This window comes from Condylura cristata, unplaced genomic scaffold, assembly GCF_000260355.1.
Source record: "Condylura cristata isolate star-nosed mole 26May11 unplaced genomic scaffold, ConCri1.0 scaffold00003, whole genome shotgun sequence".
NCBI classification, from domain to species: Eukaryota; Metazoa; Chordata; class Mammalia; order Eulipotyphla; family Talpidae; genus Condylura; species Condylura cristata.
Window position 1 is genome coordinate 56658843 of NW_004567104.1, and position 17839 is coordinate 56676681.

Genomic DNA, 17839 nt, shown 5'->3' on the forward strand with positions numbered 1-17839 from the left:
ATAACAGAACAGAAATATTTCTCAGTGAAGAAAATAATGCAACCATTATAAATAATAACATTTAACATACTGAAATCTGTGTAGACAATTTTGTTTCCTAAAATCAATTTTCATTTGTATAATCTTTGTTATTCAAAATACTTGTTTCTTTTAAATTAGGAATATTCTCCCAATGATACCTTGACTTCTGAAAAAAATTAATTGGAAAATATATGTATATAGTTACTGTGACTTGCCAGATAGAATTGAATTTTTAAATTTTGATGGTTAGTAAAACGTGTGCTCTTTTCTGACCCCTAGCAAAAGACATTTTATACCAAGCACTATTTTTCCTGCAGTGTGATATGTGACTGACATCAAAGCTGCTTTAAAACTATTGTTAAATAGTACAATAAATGTTTCCTTTGATACATGCGATCAATAGTTAGGATTTGACAAGAGACAGCTCTTTTCACCACTGTTGTTGTAATTATTTTCATAATTATAATATTATAACTCAGAAGTAAATCAGTAAAACTAGCAAACATTTAAAGTTTTCTTATAAACACACATATTGCAAAATGAGAAATAGGTTATATACCTTTGAGAAACTCATTACTGTTTTCCTGCTTTCCCACAGCATGCTAACTTTTGCTATCTAGTTGCATGTTAACTCTGCTTGCTTATACTCTTTTTATCTCTCACACCTTTATGGGTTCCTGCTGCTCTCTGTATTTGGAACTCTGGTTGCCAAGGTCATCATTGGTTTGCCGGTCCCTGTCGCTCTCCCTGAACTGTCTTGAACACCTGGTTTGGTTGGATGCTCCTCCTGTCTGTCTTCCTGAATTTTTGTTCTGTAAGCTATCCTGTCCCTATTTATTTCCCAGACTCCTTTGCATCTCCTGTCTCCTGTGGTATACATCCTTCACTTCCTGTTGTCCTGGGCCTCTTTTCTTCCCTTTCTTAGGCAACTCATCTCCTTTTAGACTTTGGCTATTCCTTTAATGTAAATATTTCCCTTATCAACTTCTCAGGACCCAACCTTTTATTCTAAACTGTTAATTTTGAAATTGTCAGTCTGAGATCTGTCCCTGGCAACTTGCTAGCTTCTCAAAGTCACTGAATCCAAAACTGAAATCAGCCTCCCTGCAAATTGTGATACCTTTTGAAAAATTAGTATTGTGATTATTACTCCCATCATCTCTGTTCCAGTAATGATTAGCTGAACTCTGAGAGTCATTTCAGTTGTTCTTTTCTTTTCCTTGTTCGTAATTTTCAGCCAATAGCCAGACCACAGCATCTTTATTCTTCATGCCCTTTCCTCTGAGTACACTCACATTATTCTCTATAGATATTGCATTTGCTTAGACTTACAAAGTTTGTGAAGTGTTTGCATACACAATTTCATTTATTGCATACAACCTGCAAGGTTTGAATCCTTTTTACAATGGTTTTGTAATAGAACAACATGGTGGGTAGAGTTAACATTTAGAGACATTTGCCTAAATTCTGCTACTTTACTTTGTAGCTATGTTATCTTTAGCATGTTATTTAATGTTTCTGTGACTGTCCTCATTGTCTGAAAAATGGGGTTATTATGATATCTATTTTTTTTAAGATTTATTTACTCATACATAGAGAATAGGGATATAAGCCAGAGGTGCGGGGGTGAGAGGATTCACTAGAGACAGTTTGGGGAGCAGAACAGGCAGATGAACCCAAAATACACTGCTGAGGGGCGCAGCAGCTGGGTCTGGAGAGGTCTGCCACACCCTGTGGGTCACCTCCTGGCTGGGGATTGAATGTGTGCTGCAGGGGCTGTGAGAGCTTCATAGTGCTGTGCTTTAACTCATTGTGCCACCAGGGAGGGCCAATTGTGCTATCTATTTTACTGGGAACTTGTAAGAATTAAAATTTTGAATGATATTTAGAGTTTGGAATGATTCCTTGTAAGTAATAATGCTTAATTAAGATAAGCTCTTAGTTGATCACAAGTAAGGAAAATTACACAGGTTGAGATTACATATTGTGACAAATTGAATACTAAAATTCAGCTTTTGTGTTCATTTACAAGCATTTCCCAATTTATGATATCTGATTTTGCCTGTTTTTTTAATTTGCAGGGCAACTAGAGAAACAATATAGTTGCAGAACCTGATTTATAGTCAGAAATTATTTGAAAGCATAAAACTGTAAAAGAATTTGTAAGTTTATGTAGGTTAGTGGAGTTTACCTTCTTAGTGTGTTTCTACTCTGTGTTCTCACTATCCCTTTGGACGGTTTTAATGGCTCTCAGAAAGGAACATTAAAGTAAATAAGTATATTTTTTCTGCATGGTAGTTTAGTGTCTGCTAAGTGATGAATATTTAGATATTCATGAGTCTTGACATCTGTCACTTGGAATGTTAAAAGTTTCCTTTTTTCCCCAAATACCTGACACATTTAATGATTCTTTGTAAAGTTTCAAGAAGTTTGGGAAAACTTTGACAAAGTTATTTTATACATCGATGTGCTAGTTTGTGAGGGACCCAAATACTTCTGGAGCTTATTTTAATCTTCTATTTTAGTGCAATTAGAGTCTCCTTAGTAATTCTTTACTCCTTTTGCAAGCTATTGCATTTAATTATGATTAATTTTCTTTATATTTTAAATTCAGTATACAGTGTGCATGTCAGATAAAGTAACTAAAACGCTTTTTAGACCGTAACATTTTTCATACCCTTAGTCTTGGGGGTTTTGGGGCACACTAAAATCTCTCATTTTCATAGCCACATATATAAAAGACATGACTGTGTAAGGGCACAAAACTGAAATTCTCCTTTTTTTACACAAGGTTGATCAAAATACCAAAACACTTTCTCTGTACCCAAGGAAAAGAGGAAGAGCAAATGGTGCACATATGCTATTTGAGTGAGCTCCTGTGAAGGAGCCTGTACATAACCATTCTATCTGCATATCACCACACCAAATTTGGAGACATAAGTAGAGGTTAGGAAATGAGGCTTTTGTAGAAAGCAATGTATCTAGCAAAGGAAAATTCAAGTTTCTCAGACTTAAAGAGAGATTGATATCTAATATTTAAAGTGGTTGTTAAGAATGAACTGGATTTATGGTGGCAAATGCAGGCATTGCAAGACAAAGACTAACTGAGAGAGACAAGAGATAGAGAACGTGATCAGATTACTATGTGCCATCTCGTTTAATGGGAAAAATGGCTGTTTATGGGAAGATGTAGTCAAAGAAAGCAAGGGAACTTGATTCATCTAGGGAGGAATGATAGGGATGAGCAAGTCCCAGTGGAATAGTTTAATGAAGGAGTAAGCTGTGACAAAAGTGAAACATGAATGGATTAAATTTCTCATTTCATTGTGTTATTTCTGTGATTTTTTAAATCAAACTGTTTTTCATTTAGAACTTTACCTTCTCTGGAAGTACAGAGAATGAGTTAGCCTTATGGGATATTTCATCAGTTTACCCATATGGAAAGTAACAGTGGTGAACAATTAATTAGTGGTTGTTACAATGGGAGAGAGAAGAGAATAGATCAATTAAAAGAGGTCAGTAGGGTGACTTAAAATTGGACTTTTACTGATTAATTTAATGTATGGAGTATGTATACATCCTCACATTTAATGATGGGACTTATATAATGTTATAATGCCGTTTTACCTGAATAAAATAATAATTAAATATTTTAATCAGAAAAGTATTATTTAAGAAGTCAAGATCAGTGTTTCCCAGAGGAATAGACAGCTGATGCAAGCAAGTACACACACTGGGACCCTTTCTACTTATTTGGTGAAGAAGTAAGCTCAGTGTTCCCCACAGGCCATCATGCTGGGATGGAACTTTTCTTTCATTTCTTTGTCACCGCTTGCCTAAGAGGAAGCAAGAGCTGACAGCAGGGAAGCAGAGAAGGCTAACTAGCTGTTGGCAGGAAACTGAAGCATTGGAAGCATCATGCAAAAGCAAACTGATACTGTTTCTTTGATTAAGTTATAAGCAGATAGTTAAGTCTCTCTAGTACTTAAGTCTCTCTACTAAGGGAGCTGCTGACTACAGAAGAACCACTGTTGGAGATTGAAATCTAGAAAAACTGAAGCTGTCTGTGCATTGAAAGAGACTTGAAGTCTTACAGAAATGTTTTTCCAGCCTGGGAATGATATCAGGATGGAATTGAATTGATGTTAGGGAGTGCAGGTAGATGACTGAAATAAATGTTTTCTATTCAATCTTATTTCCTGTGGTTTTGTTTCTTTTTTAAATGTCTCTGAAGGAATAAGAGATTGATGTGGTTCTTAAGTAATAATGGATTTAGGAACACTTGTTAACCTCTATTACTATTTCAGTTTAATATGACCTCAAGGAACTGACATTGGCTTAGTGCTAGCATATTCTAACTATAGGCACATTTGAGGGACTAAATAGAAACCATCTGACAGCTACTAAACTATTAAAGTTAGAGTTGCCACAAAACCACAAATACGATCAGTTTTATAACTCAGCCAAAATAGCCTTTGTTTCTTACAACATGATTTCTTCACCGAAAAGATGTGGGATCTTTTAGTTGGTGCCCATGTATTGCCCATGCAAGTCTTTATACCTGTTGTGAGGCTTTTCTTTATTTTGTTAAGGTTTATTTATGCATACAGTACTGGGGTGCAGGCCAGAGTTGCAGAGGTGGTGAGAAAATTCACCAGACACAGTCAGGGGCAGAACAGGCAGGTAGATAAAGTACATTGCTGAGGGGAGCAGCAGGCAAGAGAGGAGAGGTCTGCAGCGCCATGTAGATCACCTCTAGGACTGGGCATTTAATTCTCACTGAAGCTGCAAGCTGCCCACTGCTGTACTCCAACCCACTATGTCACCAGGGAGGGCCCATTATGAGGCTTTTCATTAGCAAGTCATTTTCTCAGACATTTGTAACTTACTTGTAAAACATCTGAATTCAATTAATTATCTTACAAGTAGCCTATTTATTGACCTTCTTTTCCTTTTCTTCAAAGAGTATTTTGAGTCCTGTGGTTCTTGGAGCATCCAAAAAAGCTTCAGAATGAATGGCAAACTCCATTACTGTTACTGTCAATTTCTTTAAGCAAATAGTATCAATTCTTAAAAGATCGTTTTGTATTAAAAAAAAAAAAGAAAGAAAGAAAAAGGTCCTCTCTGGTGGTGCAATGGGTGAGGACACAGCACTGTAAGCCAACCGCAGCAATTTTCGCAGCAACTTCAGTGCTATTTAGATCTCTGGCTGGGGAAATAATCTGCACAGAGCAGCAGACCTCTCCTGACCGACCCGCTGCTTCCCTCAGCAGTGTACTTCGTCTGCCTGTTCTGCTCCCCACTCTGTCTCTGGTGAATCCTCTCACCACTCCTGCACCTCTGGTTTGTACACCAGTTCTGTATGCATAAATAAATAAGTCTTAAAAGAAAAAAATACCCCTTCTCAATTCAGTCTCATTTATTTCGTTTTTTGGTTTTCTCATTTTTATACTCTCATTACTTACTTTAAATGGTAGCTTGTAAATATCATCTACATCAAAAATGACATGTATATCAAAGTATGCATAGCAACATGAAACCATTGAAATTCTGCCTTCAGAAGGCATGTTATTCAGAGTAAGACAACACCAGAGGAAGCATCCTGGCCTCCAAGAAACAGAGCTGAAGTGGTTTATCTGTTTTCTAAGAATTTGCATCTTCCCCTCTCTGTTCTCTGATGAGGTGGAGATTCTCCTCTTTACCCAAGTCCTGTGTGTCTCCCAGCACCTTGTCTTTTTCTTATGGCCCTTATATAGAACAATTTTGCAACTAGTAAGGAAACGTGTGATATTTCCATCTTTTCAGTCCCTGTCCTTCAAAGGGGGTATTCAAAAAGTAAGGTAGAACTTTCTGTTGGCAGTATATGGTCTACTATGGAAAGCAGACATAATTTCCTTCCTGCTTATTTTTTCAGTAAATCTTTGGGTGTTCATAATATTCTTGCTATCACATTAGGCCGTAGAAACCATAGATGAAAATATAGGATGTCTGTGCCCAGCCCAATAAAGAGACAGACAAAAACGGGAAAAAAATATGCAGCATTTGCATATTTGCTCTAATAAGAAAAATATCATGTGTATGGTCGAAGCACAAGCCTGAAAACCTCCCTACAGGAATTTTAAAAAAAGCCTCATGGAAACTAAAAGGCCAGAATATGGAGTGATAACAGCATGAGTTGTAGAGCAATCAAGGCTCAAAGGGAACACAGGTCAGTAATAAATATACTTTATTTGTAAAAAGTAGTAGAAATTGGAAATATACTCTTACACATCTTATTATAGCTTTATTTTTTCCTCTCGCTCTCTCTTTTACATATTATTTTTACATCATTTTGTGCCTTTTCCCATCTCAGTTGTAATCCCTATCGACTTCCCATCACTAATTCACCCGGGTGCCATCACTGTAGTCCTGTGCACATTCCCCACTCCACCCCCATAAAATGTCTCTGGTATACAGTTGTTCATTATTATTATACCCCCCTCCCCAGATCTTTTATGCTCCTACTATGAATGAAACCATCTGGTAATTTCCTTTTTCTTTCTGACTTATTTCACTAAGCATGATTCCTTCCAGCTCTCTCCATGTTGCTGCAAAAGGCATGAGATTATCATTTTTGATCACTAAGTAATACTTCATCATGTATGTGTAACATATCTTTTTAATCCAGTCATCTACTTTTGGGCTTTTGGTTTGATTCCATGTCTTTCCTATTGTGAATAAAGCAGCAATAAACTGGGGGTGCAAATGTCTTTTTGAATTATAGCTTTTTTTTTTTTAATCTCTCCTAAAGCCTGTATATATTTTATAATAGGTCTTTAGCTAGGGCCATTCAAATCAACTACCTACTACCATATAGAAAGGTCAAAATATAGACAGACTTATATTTGAATACAAACCTTGATATCTACATGAACTAGAAGATACCATTACTTTCGTAATCTGTTAACTGAAAATGAGAACAGTGTTCTCTCCCATACCGAAGGGTTGTGTGACTGTGTTTGAAAAACTGCTGAAGTAGTAACAAAAAATATATATGTTTTCCAGAATGCCCGGACCTTATTTGGCTATGTAGCCAAGTGACTTTTATGTATAATTTTTCATGGGAAAGAATGGGGAGAGAAGGGCAGAAAAATGGCACAGATGGGCCTTGCTACTTAACTTCAGCATCTCTTGGTCATTTCAGCTGTCGTAATATTGGGGCAAGGAAACTAGTCACTATAGTTTTATTAGCTGGAACAGAAGATAGGACTATCATTTCATTCAGGCCACCATCCCCTTAATGCATATATGGGGGGGGGGTAAAGCTCCTTTCTATCTACAGTTCCTCTTTAGGCCCCTCCTCCTATGATCCATCTAAGAATGAAAGGCTGAATGTTACCATGTGTTTTACTCAAAATATTTGTAAATTTATTATAGGAAATTTTAGGTAACCAAACAGTATATTGACAGTGTTATAGGATACTAATAGTGTTTTTACATATATGTGTATTATCATACCCTATAAAGGTATGTCAAGTATATATGTGTGTGTGTATGTATATAGTTCTTTAATTCCATTGCTGTCCTCTACTAGGTTCTGAGCTCTGTGGACAGGGCCATGTTGATATACATTAAGCATGTTATCTGAAACACAGGCTACATTTCAATAGTATGGGCTTTCAATTTATTTTTTTTTTATGTTCTACTTAGGCCTGTGCAATACACACACACACACTTGCATAGGCACATATACTTATGTGTATATCTCTTTATGTATAGGTATATATAAGTAGAGAGAGATATGTAAGGTGCGCTATAAAGACATACTTGCTATAAACAAAGAATTAAGTAAAATTTACAGTGTGGGGGTGCAGGGTGTGCAATAGACTTTTAGGATGAATCCCCAGTAGCACCTCTGCACTTGATTCTGCTTGCCTCAGCTGGCATACTGTTCTTTTATCTCATCTTCTGTGTCCGATCATTATATTTTATTCCTGTGCCTCAAAAGAGATGATGTAGAACTTTAACAGTTGTAGAGGGAAACATCCAACCTTGACAAATATTTAAGGAGTCCCTGTTGTAGGTATAGTGCACTGCAGTACGCTGTGGAGAGCAAAGGAGCAGCAATAGTTGTAGCCCCTGCCCAGAGCCGTATTGATCAGTCATGGAGAAGTGGGTTGCAAGTTTACTCTTTCAGAAGAGAAATTGTGGGCCCTGATTTAGCAAATCATTTTATGCTGTGTGCTCCTCTTTGACAAATCGAATAAAAACTAATAGCATTTGATTTTAAGACAGATATGTCCTTTTAAGAGATAGTTTTTGGTACAGATAAGAGAAATAAAAGTTGTTTTTGTTTTTTATCTCATTAAGGCTATGCTTTATTGTCATTTATATATAAATGGTATCAATAAAAATTATATAACATCCACCGTGTGGAGTTTGTAATAGGCTTTTAATTAATTCCTAGGTAAAATTAGTATGCATTACAGTTTTGAGAAACAAAATACAAACCCACTAATCAAAATGTTCAGCTAACAGAGCTGAGGCTGTTTTCATTAGTTATATTGTCTTGAATTTCATCATTTTACCAGCTGGCTTCTTGTCAATTTATAGTTTGGACCTTTACATCAAACAGCAAAAAATTAATTACAAGAAAAGAAATCCCAATAGGAATTTTGCACTTAGAGGTTTTTCACAATTAACTAGACATGAATAGTGTTGTTTGCAGGGGAAATGGAAATGGAGAGAAGGAACTTAGAGAAATTTCTAGAATCACTAATTAAATGTAGCAGTGTTAGTCACTTGCTTCCTATTTTTGTTTTAAAGTTGGTTAGCCAAATCATCGAAACCTTATTTCTGGAAGCACCCAGGGCTGTTGCTACACTCAAGGTAGTGAATTTTGGCAAAAACTGAATTTTCTTATAAAATGTCCTAAGTGACTGGTCAAATAATTACTTTTCTCCCTTCATTTTGAAATAAGTAATGTTCTGAGTATTACATTAATGATCACAATCATAACTTAATGAGCAAGAACGTCATAGTTTGATGGTGAATGCCAGGTTACTTGCAATACATATTTTTGGACTCAGAAGTGTTGTTCTCATGTGTCACGGTCACTGCTTCTCTGCACTAGAGTTAGTTTAAATGTGACTTTTCTAAGCCTCTTATCTGTTGAATAAACCAGCCAAAGGTTTTTAAAATGCTTCCCTCGATTTACATTTTTGTAATTTTATTGTAACTTAGAAATCCTTAGTATTCTCCTTCCAAACATTTTAATACAGCGAGTAGTTCTTAGGCTTTTAAGAGTCAACTGCCTATAGAATCTGCAGGAAGCCTTTTTCTCCTCAGAAAAATATACTGATGAATATACACATATTTAGCATAAAATACCAGGGAATAAGTGAGAATGAACCCCAGTTACAAATGCCTGTTGCATTCACTGAAAAATGCATCCATCCATGAAGTGCACATGTATACATGACATTTCTATATAATTTAGAAATATATACACCCAGGGCCCTCCCTGGTGGCGCAGCGAGTTAAAGCGCAGCAGTGAGAAGCTAAAGCCACTTCCGCTTGAGTTGGATTCCCGCCTGCCCCAGAGGTGACCACATGGCGCGGCAGACCTCTCCTGACCCCCCTGCTGCTCCCCTCAGCAGTATTCTTTGTCGATCTGCCTGTTCTGCTCCCCACTCTGTCTCTGGTGAAGCCTCTCGCAGCCCCTGAGCCTCTGGCCTGTACCCCAGCTCTGTATGCACAAATAAATAAATCTTTAAAATATATACATACATACACACCCATATTTTTAATTCAGTTAAATTTGTGTGCTGATTCAGAACAATGTTTTCCCTACCCCATCGTTATTTGTGCTAAAACAAATCAATTACCTTTGCATTACCTGAATCAATTTATATTTTGTATCCCTCTTTATATATATAGCAGCCCTTAGTTAGAAGCTTTTTGGATGGCCATATTTCACTGTACTGTCTCAACTGCTGCCACATTTTCTAAGTAATTTGTAGGCCATACCTGGAAAGAACATCCTTAACTTCTTTTAATGATAGTATTTTTCTTTGTTAGGTTTGCGAGCTGTGAGCTAGTGTGAGAGACTACACACATTTTCCAGTTTTCTCTGTTCAGTCTCAGAATGGTTCATGATTATTCCAAGGTCACTTTGAAATTCTCCCTGTGATTTGCTTCCATTTATTTTATGCTTGTGTTTACAGATTTAAACCAAATATGAAATTTAATGTTGGGTTTGTCTACATTAAACTTAATTTGCCCCTTGTCAGCTCATTTACAGCAGATATAACATTCAAAAGCCACCCTGTAGAATGTTTTGTCTGTAATCACTAATGTAGCTTTTCTTTTGTTGTTGTTGTTGTTGTATGCAACTTTCAATATCTTTAAGCTTCTAAAGAAGTTTTTCAAGGAGAAAATATTCAGAAAAATCTGAAGTAGTCCCTAATAGATAATAATACATTATTCTTTAATAGAATAGGGTAGTCGTTAAATCTTGAATTTTTAAAAAAATAGCTCTCCCTAATTTAGAGATTTAATTTCTTCTTTTATAGTATGTAAGTATGCTTATTGGAATTATCTTATTGGAACAGAAAAGGTAAATTAAGTCAAAAGTGCAAATATATTAAAACCCTAAATTGGATTATGATGTCAAGCATTTTTCCTACTTTCAACTTTCTCTTATATTTGTCTAGGTGTTTTAATTGGCTTATATGATGAATTTTCTTCTTAATAGTTGATAACTTTATGCATGCTTTTGAAAAGAGAAATGAAGGTTTCAAATGGACCGATGAAAGAGCATTAATATAAAATCATAAATGTAAATGATGAAAAATACTTTAAGCTAGAACTGTAAACATATGCATGAGGAATATAATTTGTGTATATGTTTAACATTATTTTCAGTAACAAATTGTCAATTTTTACCTGTGTCTTCAAATAATTAATAAATTTCATACCTGGAAAATTTCTCTTAGAATCTATTGTTTACATTTCAACAACTATTCTTCATAGTCATTTTATTTTAGGAAAATATCAGACAACTGTGCAGAGACAAATTGATAATATTGGTCATGTTTTTACATATTTAAACGTCAGAGAAAGTCAAAATAAAAATTTAAATTGATTTATTAGTTAAAATAAATAATAATGCACACAATGTAATACCATCATCATGGAGATGTATATTTATTCACATGAAAATATCAATGCTAAATTCAAAATAGAATAAAATGTAGATCTATATATTTGTAAGCAAGTTGTAGGCAGGAAAGTAGACTTGCATGTGTAGCTATAAGTGAAAATTAAATATCAAAAAATACAGTCTCTTTGGATTGATATAACAAAGTATCATGAATTGGGTGGCTTATAAACAACAGAAATTTACTTTTCACTTTCTGGAAACTGGCTGTGTAGATAGAGTGCCAGAATGGTTGAACAAAGACCTTTGAGACATTGTGATTTATAGGAAACCCATGAATACACATTTAGTCATTTAAATGACCAAAATAGTTTTCTTAGACATATTTGCTGTTCCTCCACAATTCCTGGTTCATAGCACCTTTTTGGATGTTCTTAACTGTTGAAAATGTTAATGGCATCTTTCTATGTTAATGAGGGTGACTTTTGGAAAGCACTTGAGGGTGAAAACTAGTTGCCAGGGAAACCACTCCAGCCCACACCTCTGACCTGGAGAAGAGGAGAATCTGGATGTTGAATAGGGTAACTCATGATTTAATCACTCCTGCCTAAGTATTAAAAAAAGAAAGAAAAAAAAAAAGCCTCCAGGGCCCTCCCCAGTGGCATAGCAGTAAGCTAGCTGCAGCTGCTTCAGTGTGAATTTGATTCCCAGACCCTGAGGTGACCAACATGACACAACAGACCTCCCCTGTCTCTCCTGCTGCTCCCCTCAGCAGTGTACTTTGTCCATCTGCCTGTTCTGCTCCCCACTCTGTCTCTGGTGAATCCTCCCTGCACCTCTGTTCTGTACCCTAGTTCTGGATACATAAATAAATCTTTAAAAAAAAAAATGCCTCCATAGAAATATAACAAGAATGTCTTCAGACAGCTTTCAGGTTGGGGAACATAAAGATTTGAGAGACATCTGTAGACAGCTTTCAGTTTGGGGAACATAAAGATTTGAGAGAGAAAGCATAGAAATTCCATGCCTTTTTTTCCTATATTTTCCCTTATGTATTGTTGATTCTTATCTTTTAGTGTCATTTGTAATAAATTGGTGATCTAGTGAGTAAATCTAGTGTAATTAATTCTCCCCTGAAATTCAGTAACCTGCCACTATTAAGCTATCTCCTTAAATGTCTGTATATTCATCAGCTCTTAAATGAAACATGCAAAAAATAATAAGTTTAGTATCTTTTCCCTACACACTTCCTATCAACATTTTCCCTTAATGCAGTTAATGATGGTGCTGCCCAGTTTCTTTACTACCTCCATTCAGCTGGCAGTCATCAAATCTGTTGTGTCCATCTCAGAAATATCACTAGAACCATCATTCTTTTCTCCATTCCTACAATTCCTCATCATCTCTTACCTTATACTTTGGGTTCCATACTAGCTTTCCACCATTTTCCTGTCAGTGATGTCTTTTATCTTTTCCTGTCTCTGCCAGAGATACTTTGCAAGAAAATGCTTGAACTCCTCTTTCTCCTACCTAGACTTTGGTCCCCTAGTGCCTTTAATAGAAAATCCAAATTTCTGTCTTTATCTAATTTAATCACATTTACCCCATGTCTTCACCTGCCATAACCCCCATTTTATGGTTAAACTGAACTCACCTCTTCTCCCTCTCACACTCTAGTGCAGTTGCACATACTGTTCCTTAACTTGAATTCTCTATCCATGTATTGATTTTGGTTACTTTTTGTGCATACTGTGGTGTGTACTTCTGAGCCATGTTATGGATTAGTAAGAGGGTGCTAAAACTACACTAAGTTGATAAGCTGAAACGCCTAATAACTCTCTGTGCCTCTATTTTCTTCCCTATAAGATAAAGACAAAAATACACCTTTTTCAGGGTTATTGAAATTGTAAAGAGTTCATTCATATGCAATATTTATAGTAGTGTTTGGCACACAGTAAGCAGACATTAGTCTTTCACTGCTGCCTCCACTGTGAAGATCATGATGACAATAACCTAACAATCTTCCCCAGGAAGAAAGTATTAGTAATGGAATCCATTCAGAAATGCATGGCCATACCAAAATAAAAATAATTTGCCTACAGAAAGATTGTATCTAATATTTAGATTACTGTACCTTAGGTACCTTATGGAATTTTTAGTGTATCTCTTAAGTTTTCTACTACATAAAATTTCACTACCATTTAGACATACAGTTTTCCCCAAACTGGCAGTAACTTTTTTATCAGTAACTCATAACCCCTGACTACCATTCTGAAATGCATCATTCTGCTGTTTGAATGGATGATAGATTATGTCATTGGTATACTATGGACTATGTCAATCAAGCCCCAGACCTAAACAGGGCTTTTAAATATTACAGAGAAAAATTCCTTGTCTCATGCAAAGCACAACTAAGTGAATATATAGGGCCCCACAGGGTCAAAAATCAAATTCTGTCTTGTGTCTCAATGGTGGACAGCATCATAAGAAATACAATTTATAATAAGATGATAGAAGTTAGCAAAGTTTTGTGAACTCTAGCTTTATGAAACTGCTGTAGGTATATTTGTTTGGATGTTATGTTTATTTTGACTGTTATAGTCCCTAAAAGTTTAAATTGAAATTTAAGTAAATTGCATTGTTTCTTAGCACAGTTTACCATTTTAAGCAACTATAGAGTAAACCATTGTGAATTATATTAGCTTTTATTAGAATATTAATATATTTCTTATTAAAAGTAGAACACATGTTTTAGCAATGGCGTTTTCTAACTCAGAGGAGAATTTTTAGCATTAATGTTGCAAATCAAAGTAAATTCTGCAAATTAACGTTTAATTTTAGAGGGGAAAAGAAGCCATAAAATAAAAAACAACTTGGAGAAAACTATAGAAACCTATCTATTAGACAACTAATATTGTAAATCTGATTTTCAGAGTGAAAAATGTGTTTTTATTACATTTTATGTGTATTTTGCTGATTCTCATAATTGTGATGAACAATATTTTAAAAATGAATTCTACACCAAATTTCCCAGGTTTTTCATGCACGTCCATATGCAGAACACACACATTTGTGTACATGCGTACACACACATTTGAGATTAAATATACACATAAATCTTAATGATAACTGGTATAGCCGAGAAAGAAAGATAATGAATAATAAAATTGATGACTCGGATTTTTGTAGTGCCTGAAATTTAAAAATACTTGCCTGTTGTGACAAAGTGGAAAGAATTTTGAGTTTTAATCAGAACTGAATTTTAACAGTTTTTCACATATCTGTGTGAAGTTGGACAAACCCTTTAACAGCCCAGAGCTTTGGAGTTCTCATTTGTGAAATGGATATAATAAAGCGTCCCTTTGAGGATCAAAAATAATGTGCATGCAAAGCCTTTGGGAATTGTGAAACATTGTAAGGGTTGCAGAGATTATAGAAAGAAAATTCAAAAATTACTCAGAGATTTCAGATTATTTCAGACATGAAATAAGTATGACAGTTCTCAGTTTGCATGAAGAAATGAGAAATGCAGGCTAAAACTGGCTCCTGGACTTTGGAGTCCAAACATGGGCTCTGGTTTAAACTTCATTCTTTCTGAACCAGGGTTAGACATCATTCACAGGGGATAGTTGCAGTAAATTGTAACCTGCACTAATTTTAAAAGCTTTGAAAAATATAATTATTGTGTGATCTTAGTAAGAAATACAAATTTTACTATGTGGTGTTTATTTTTGTTTTCTTTTTTAATATAGGTAATGAATTTGGGCATCCTGAATGGTTAGATTTCCCTAGGAAAGGAAATAATGAAAGCTACCATTATGCCCGAAGGCAGTTTAATTTAACTGATGATGACCTTCTTCGCTATAAGTTCCTAAATAACTTTGACAGGGATATGAATAAATTGGAAGAAAGATGTGGTTGGCTTTCTGCTCCTCAGGTAAGCTCTTTACTCGAAATGTTATGTTTTAGTCACCAGTGCTGTACATGCTCAGAATGGCAATCGGTTTAGATCTATATGCAGATCTTTTAAACAGTGCTTTATTATTCAGTGTGTAGTGCCCTGTAACATACTTTAGGTTGTCAAAACATGTCACTGAAGTCTCTCCAATAGATAATAAAAATCTTCAACATAATACCCTGCTAACTTTCCTGGTTAGCTTGTTGTTGTTTAAATTTAGTCATTTTTATTTCAGTTGGTTAAAATAAATGACAAAAGCTCGGCATGGAATCCATTTGGAAATTGCTGTGGAAACATCTTAATTGTTTTGACTGTTTTTCTTTATATAAATAATTATGCTGTCATAAAGAAACTACTTTGACACAAATGTAGATTTCTTTATTCTTTTGTCCCTTCCTTTACTGGTCTCTAACTTGTCATTTCAATAGATGCCATTATACCTGGATGCTGTTTTGTATTTTTCATGAGCCTGACTTTTCTCTGGAATTAAAGTCTCAGTTTTCAATAAGTTTTAGAAAATGTAATTAACAGGTGCAAATTTTATACAGGCTTTTTCATATATTATGTGTTACTTATAATCCATTTACTTTTTACTGGTGCTGTTTGAAATTACTGTTGATGTGTTTTTATTTTAGTTGTCTGTGTGTGTGTGTGTGTTTGTTTGTTTTTTTTTTTTTTAATGGTTGAACAGAGGTACTTATATATTCGGTAAGATTGGCTACATGACACAAACACCCTAATCGTATTTATTAGTAATGCTATTTCCAGAAGAGTGAGCAGAATGATGCTCCTTTTCAGTAGGAACAATGTTGAATACCAAAAGGCATACTGTTTACTCTAGAGTCTGAGTTCACATTTCTAAATTACCAAGAGTGATGTTGCTGATCTGCATGGAAATTAGTCATCTATCTTGGAGCTGGGGCTAGAGGGGAGAGATGTTGAAAAAGCAGAGGCATCTCCCTGCCTCCTATAAAACATGATGTATTAAAGAGAGTTTGTAGATGTGATTTATTTTAAGACATTGTTACAGGTAACCAAAAATGCATTGTAAAGACATTTTAGTGTTGCTGAATCTGACAAAGTTGTGTGGTAATATAAACTTCTAAGATAATTACACATTCAGAAATCTCAGTAGTTTGCTATTTTTTTTTTTTTTTTGAAAAGTAATTTTTAAAGAATCTATGTGCCATATCTCTTTCTTCTGGAGATTCAAACAGACATCTTAAAAATCACTTTTAATTAGATCTACTACACACAAACACTGTACATGATGAAGGTATCATGTTATTACTTAAAATTTTTTAAGTAATTTTTTAAGTTCTTTTTAAGCATTTTCTAAGACTGTAGTTAGCTTTGCTATGGAAAAATTACAGTAGGTCTGGAAAATGCAAGGTTATTGATAAAAATAAAGCTTTTTAGTAAATAACATTCTTGCAGAAGCATCTGGGTATCATTTAAGTTTATTTTGTGTTAATTTTTACAGGCCTATGTAAGTGAAAAGCATGAAGCCAATAAGGTAATCACTTTTGAGAGAGCAGGTCTTCTTTTTATCTTCAACTTTCATCCAAACAAGAGCTACACTGACTATCGAGTTGGAACTGCTTTGCCAGGAAAATATCCTTTTGGTTACCAATGAATTTGTTCACAATAAATGTTTTATTATGTCATTGAATTAGAAAAGCTGATGTTGATCTTGGTGAAAATAACTTTCAATCTCCTCCTTAGAAAAACAAAAGACTTGAAATACTTGATTTAAAAATCTTTGCTTGCTCAGTTATACTGAATTAACCCTAAACTTCATTCTGACTATCAAAAGTAAGATCCTGAACTTTTTTTTTTTCTTAATAACAGTATTGCTATTCAGTATCACTTAGGAGGTGGCTGTAGTTTTTCCTTATGAAAATATTTTTTAAATCATTTGTGATAATCAACTCCATTTCCCTCCTTCACCAGGTGAGAGAGTTGTACTTACAGCAGATGTAAATTTCTCCCTATCCTATCTCCTAAAATAGAGAGCATAGCTTACTTTTGTAGACTTGATTTGGCAGGACATGGGCTGGGAGGTGTGAGCAAAGGAAATAACAAGGGCAGTGTTTTTGATGTTCTCTGTATATTCATTAACGCATTTGTTCGTTTCACAGGTATTCACTGAGTAACTGTTTCTTGACTATCTGTGTCCAGCTCTGTGCTAGGGGCTATAAATACAGGAACTTTCCTAGCAGATAAAGTCACTGTCTTCATGGAGCCTTTAAACTATGGATAAAGACAAATACTAGTTGTAAGTTTGATAGTTATTATAAAAGGAAAAGGACAGTATATTTTAAACACATTATGAATTCTCAGATCCATGGGCAAAGTGGTAGATTCAGGACCTAACAAAAATGAACACACATGTGTACATACACAGTAGGAATAAAGCCTTGAAGCCCTAGCAAGGATTAGCATCTGCACATAATCAGTGTCAGCAAGATGCCTGGAGTCAGCCTGAAACCATGTGTATTGGGTGCCTCTAACTGCAATAAGAAAAGATACTATGCACTGCCTCAAACAGTAAGGAAATTTATTTTGCCACATAATAAAAGCTCTAAAGTAGGTGACCCCAGCATGGCGACAATGTCATCATTGTCATCCCTGGTTTATTTTCTCTGATTTGTACCCTGGGGAAGTCAGCTGTGTCTAAGGGCTGGTGCCTATTGTAGATGCAAGGCAGTCATGGCTCC

The 17839-nt window shown here is 35.2% G+C and overlaps 1 protein-coding gene across 1 annotated transcript in view; it reads left to right on the forward strand.

The window, feature by feature from the left end:
* Nucleotides 1-17839, forward strand: part of GBE1 (glucan (1,4-alpha-), branching enzyme 1) — a 236415-nt gene that overhangs the window by 193139 nt on the left and 25437 nt on the right. Inside the window, exons 13-14 of the mRNA XM_004675290.2 lie at nt 14914-15098; nt 16603-16733. Coding sequence (XP_004675347.1) covers nt 14914-15098; nt 16603-16733 — 316 coding nt within the window. The remainder of the gene's footprint in view (nt 1-14913; nt 15099-16602; nt 16734-17839) is intronic.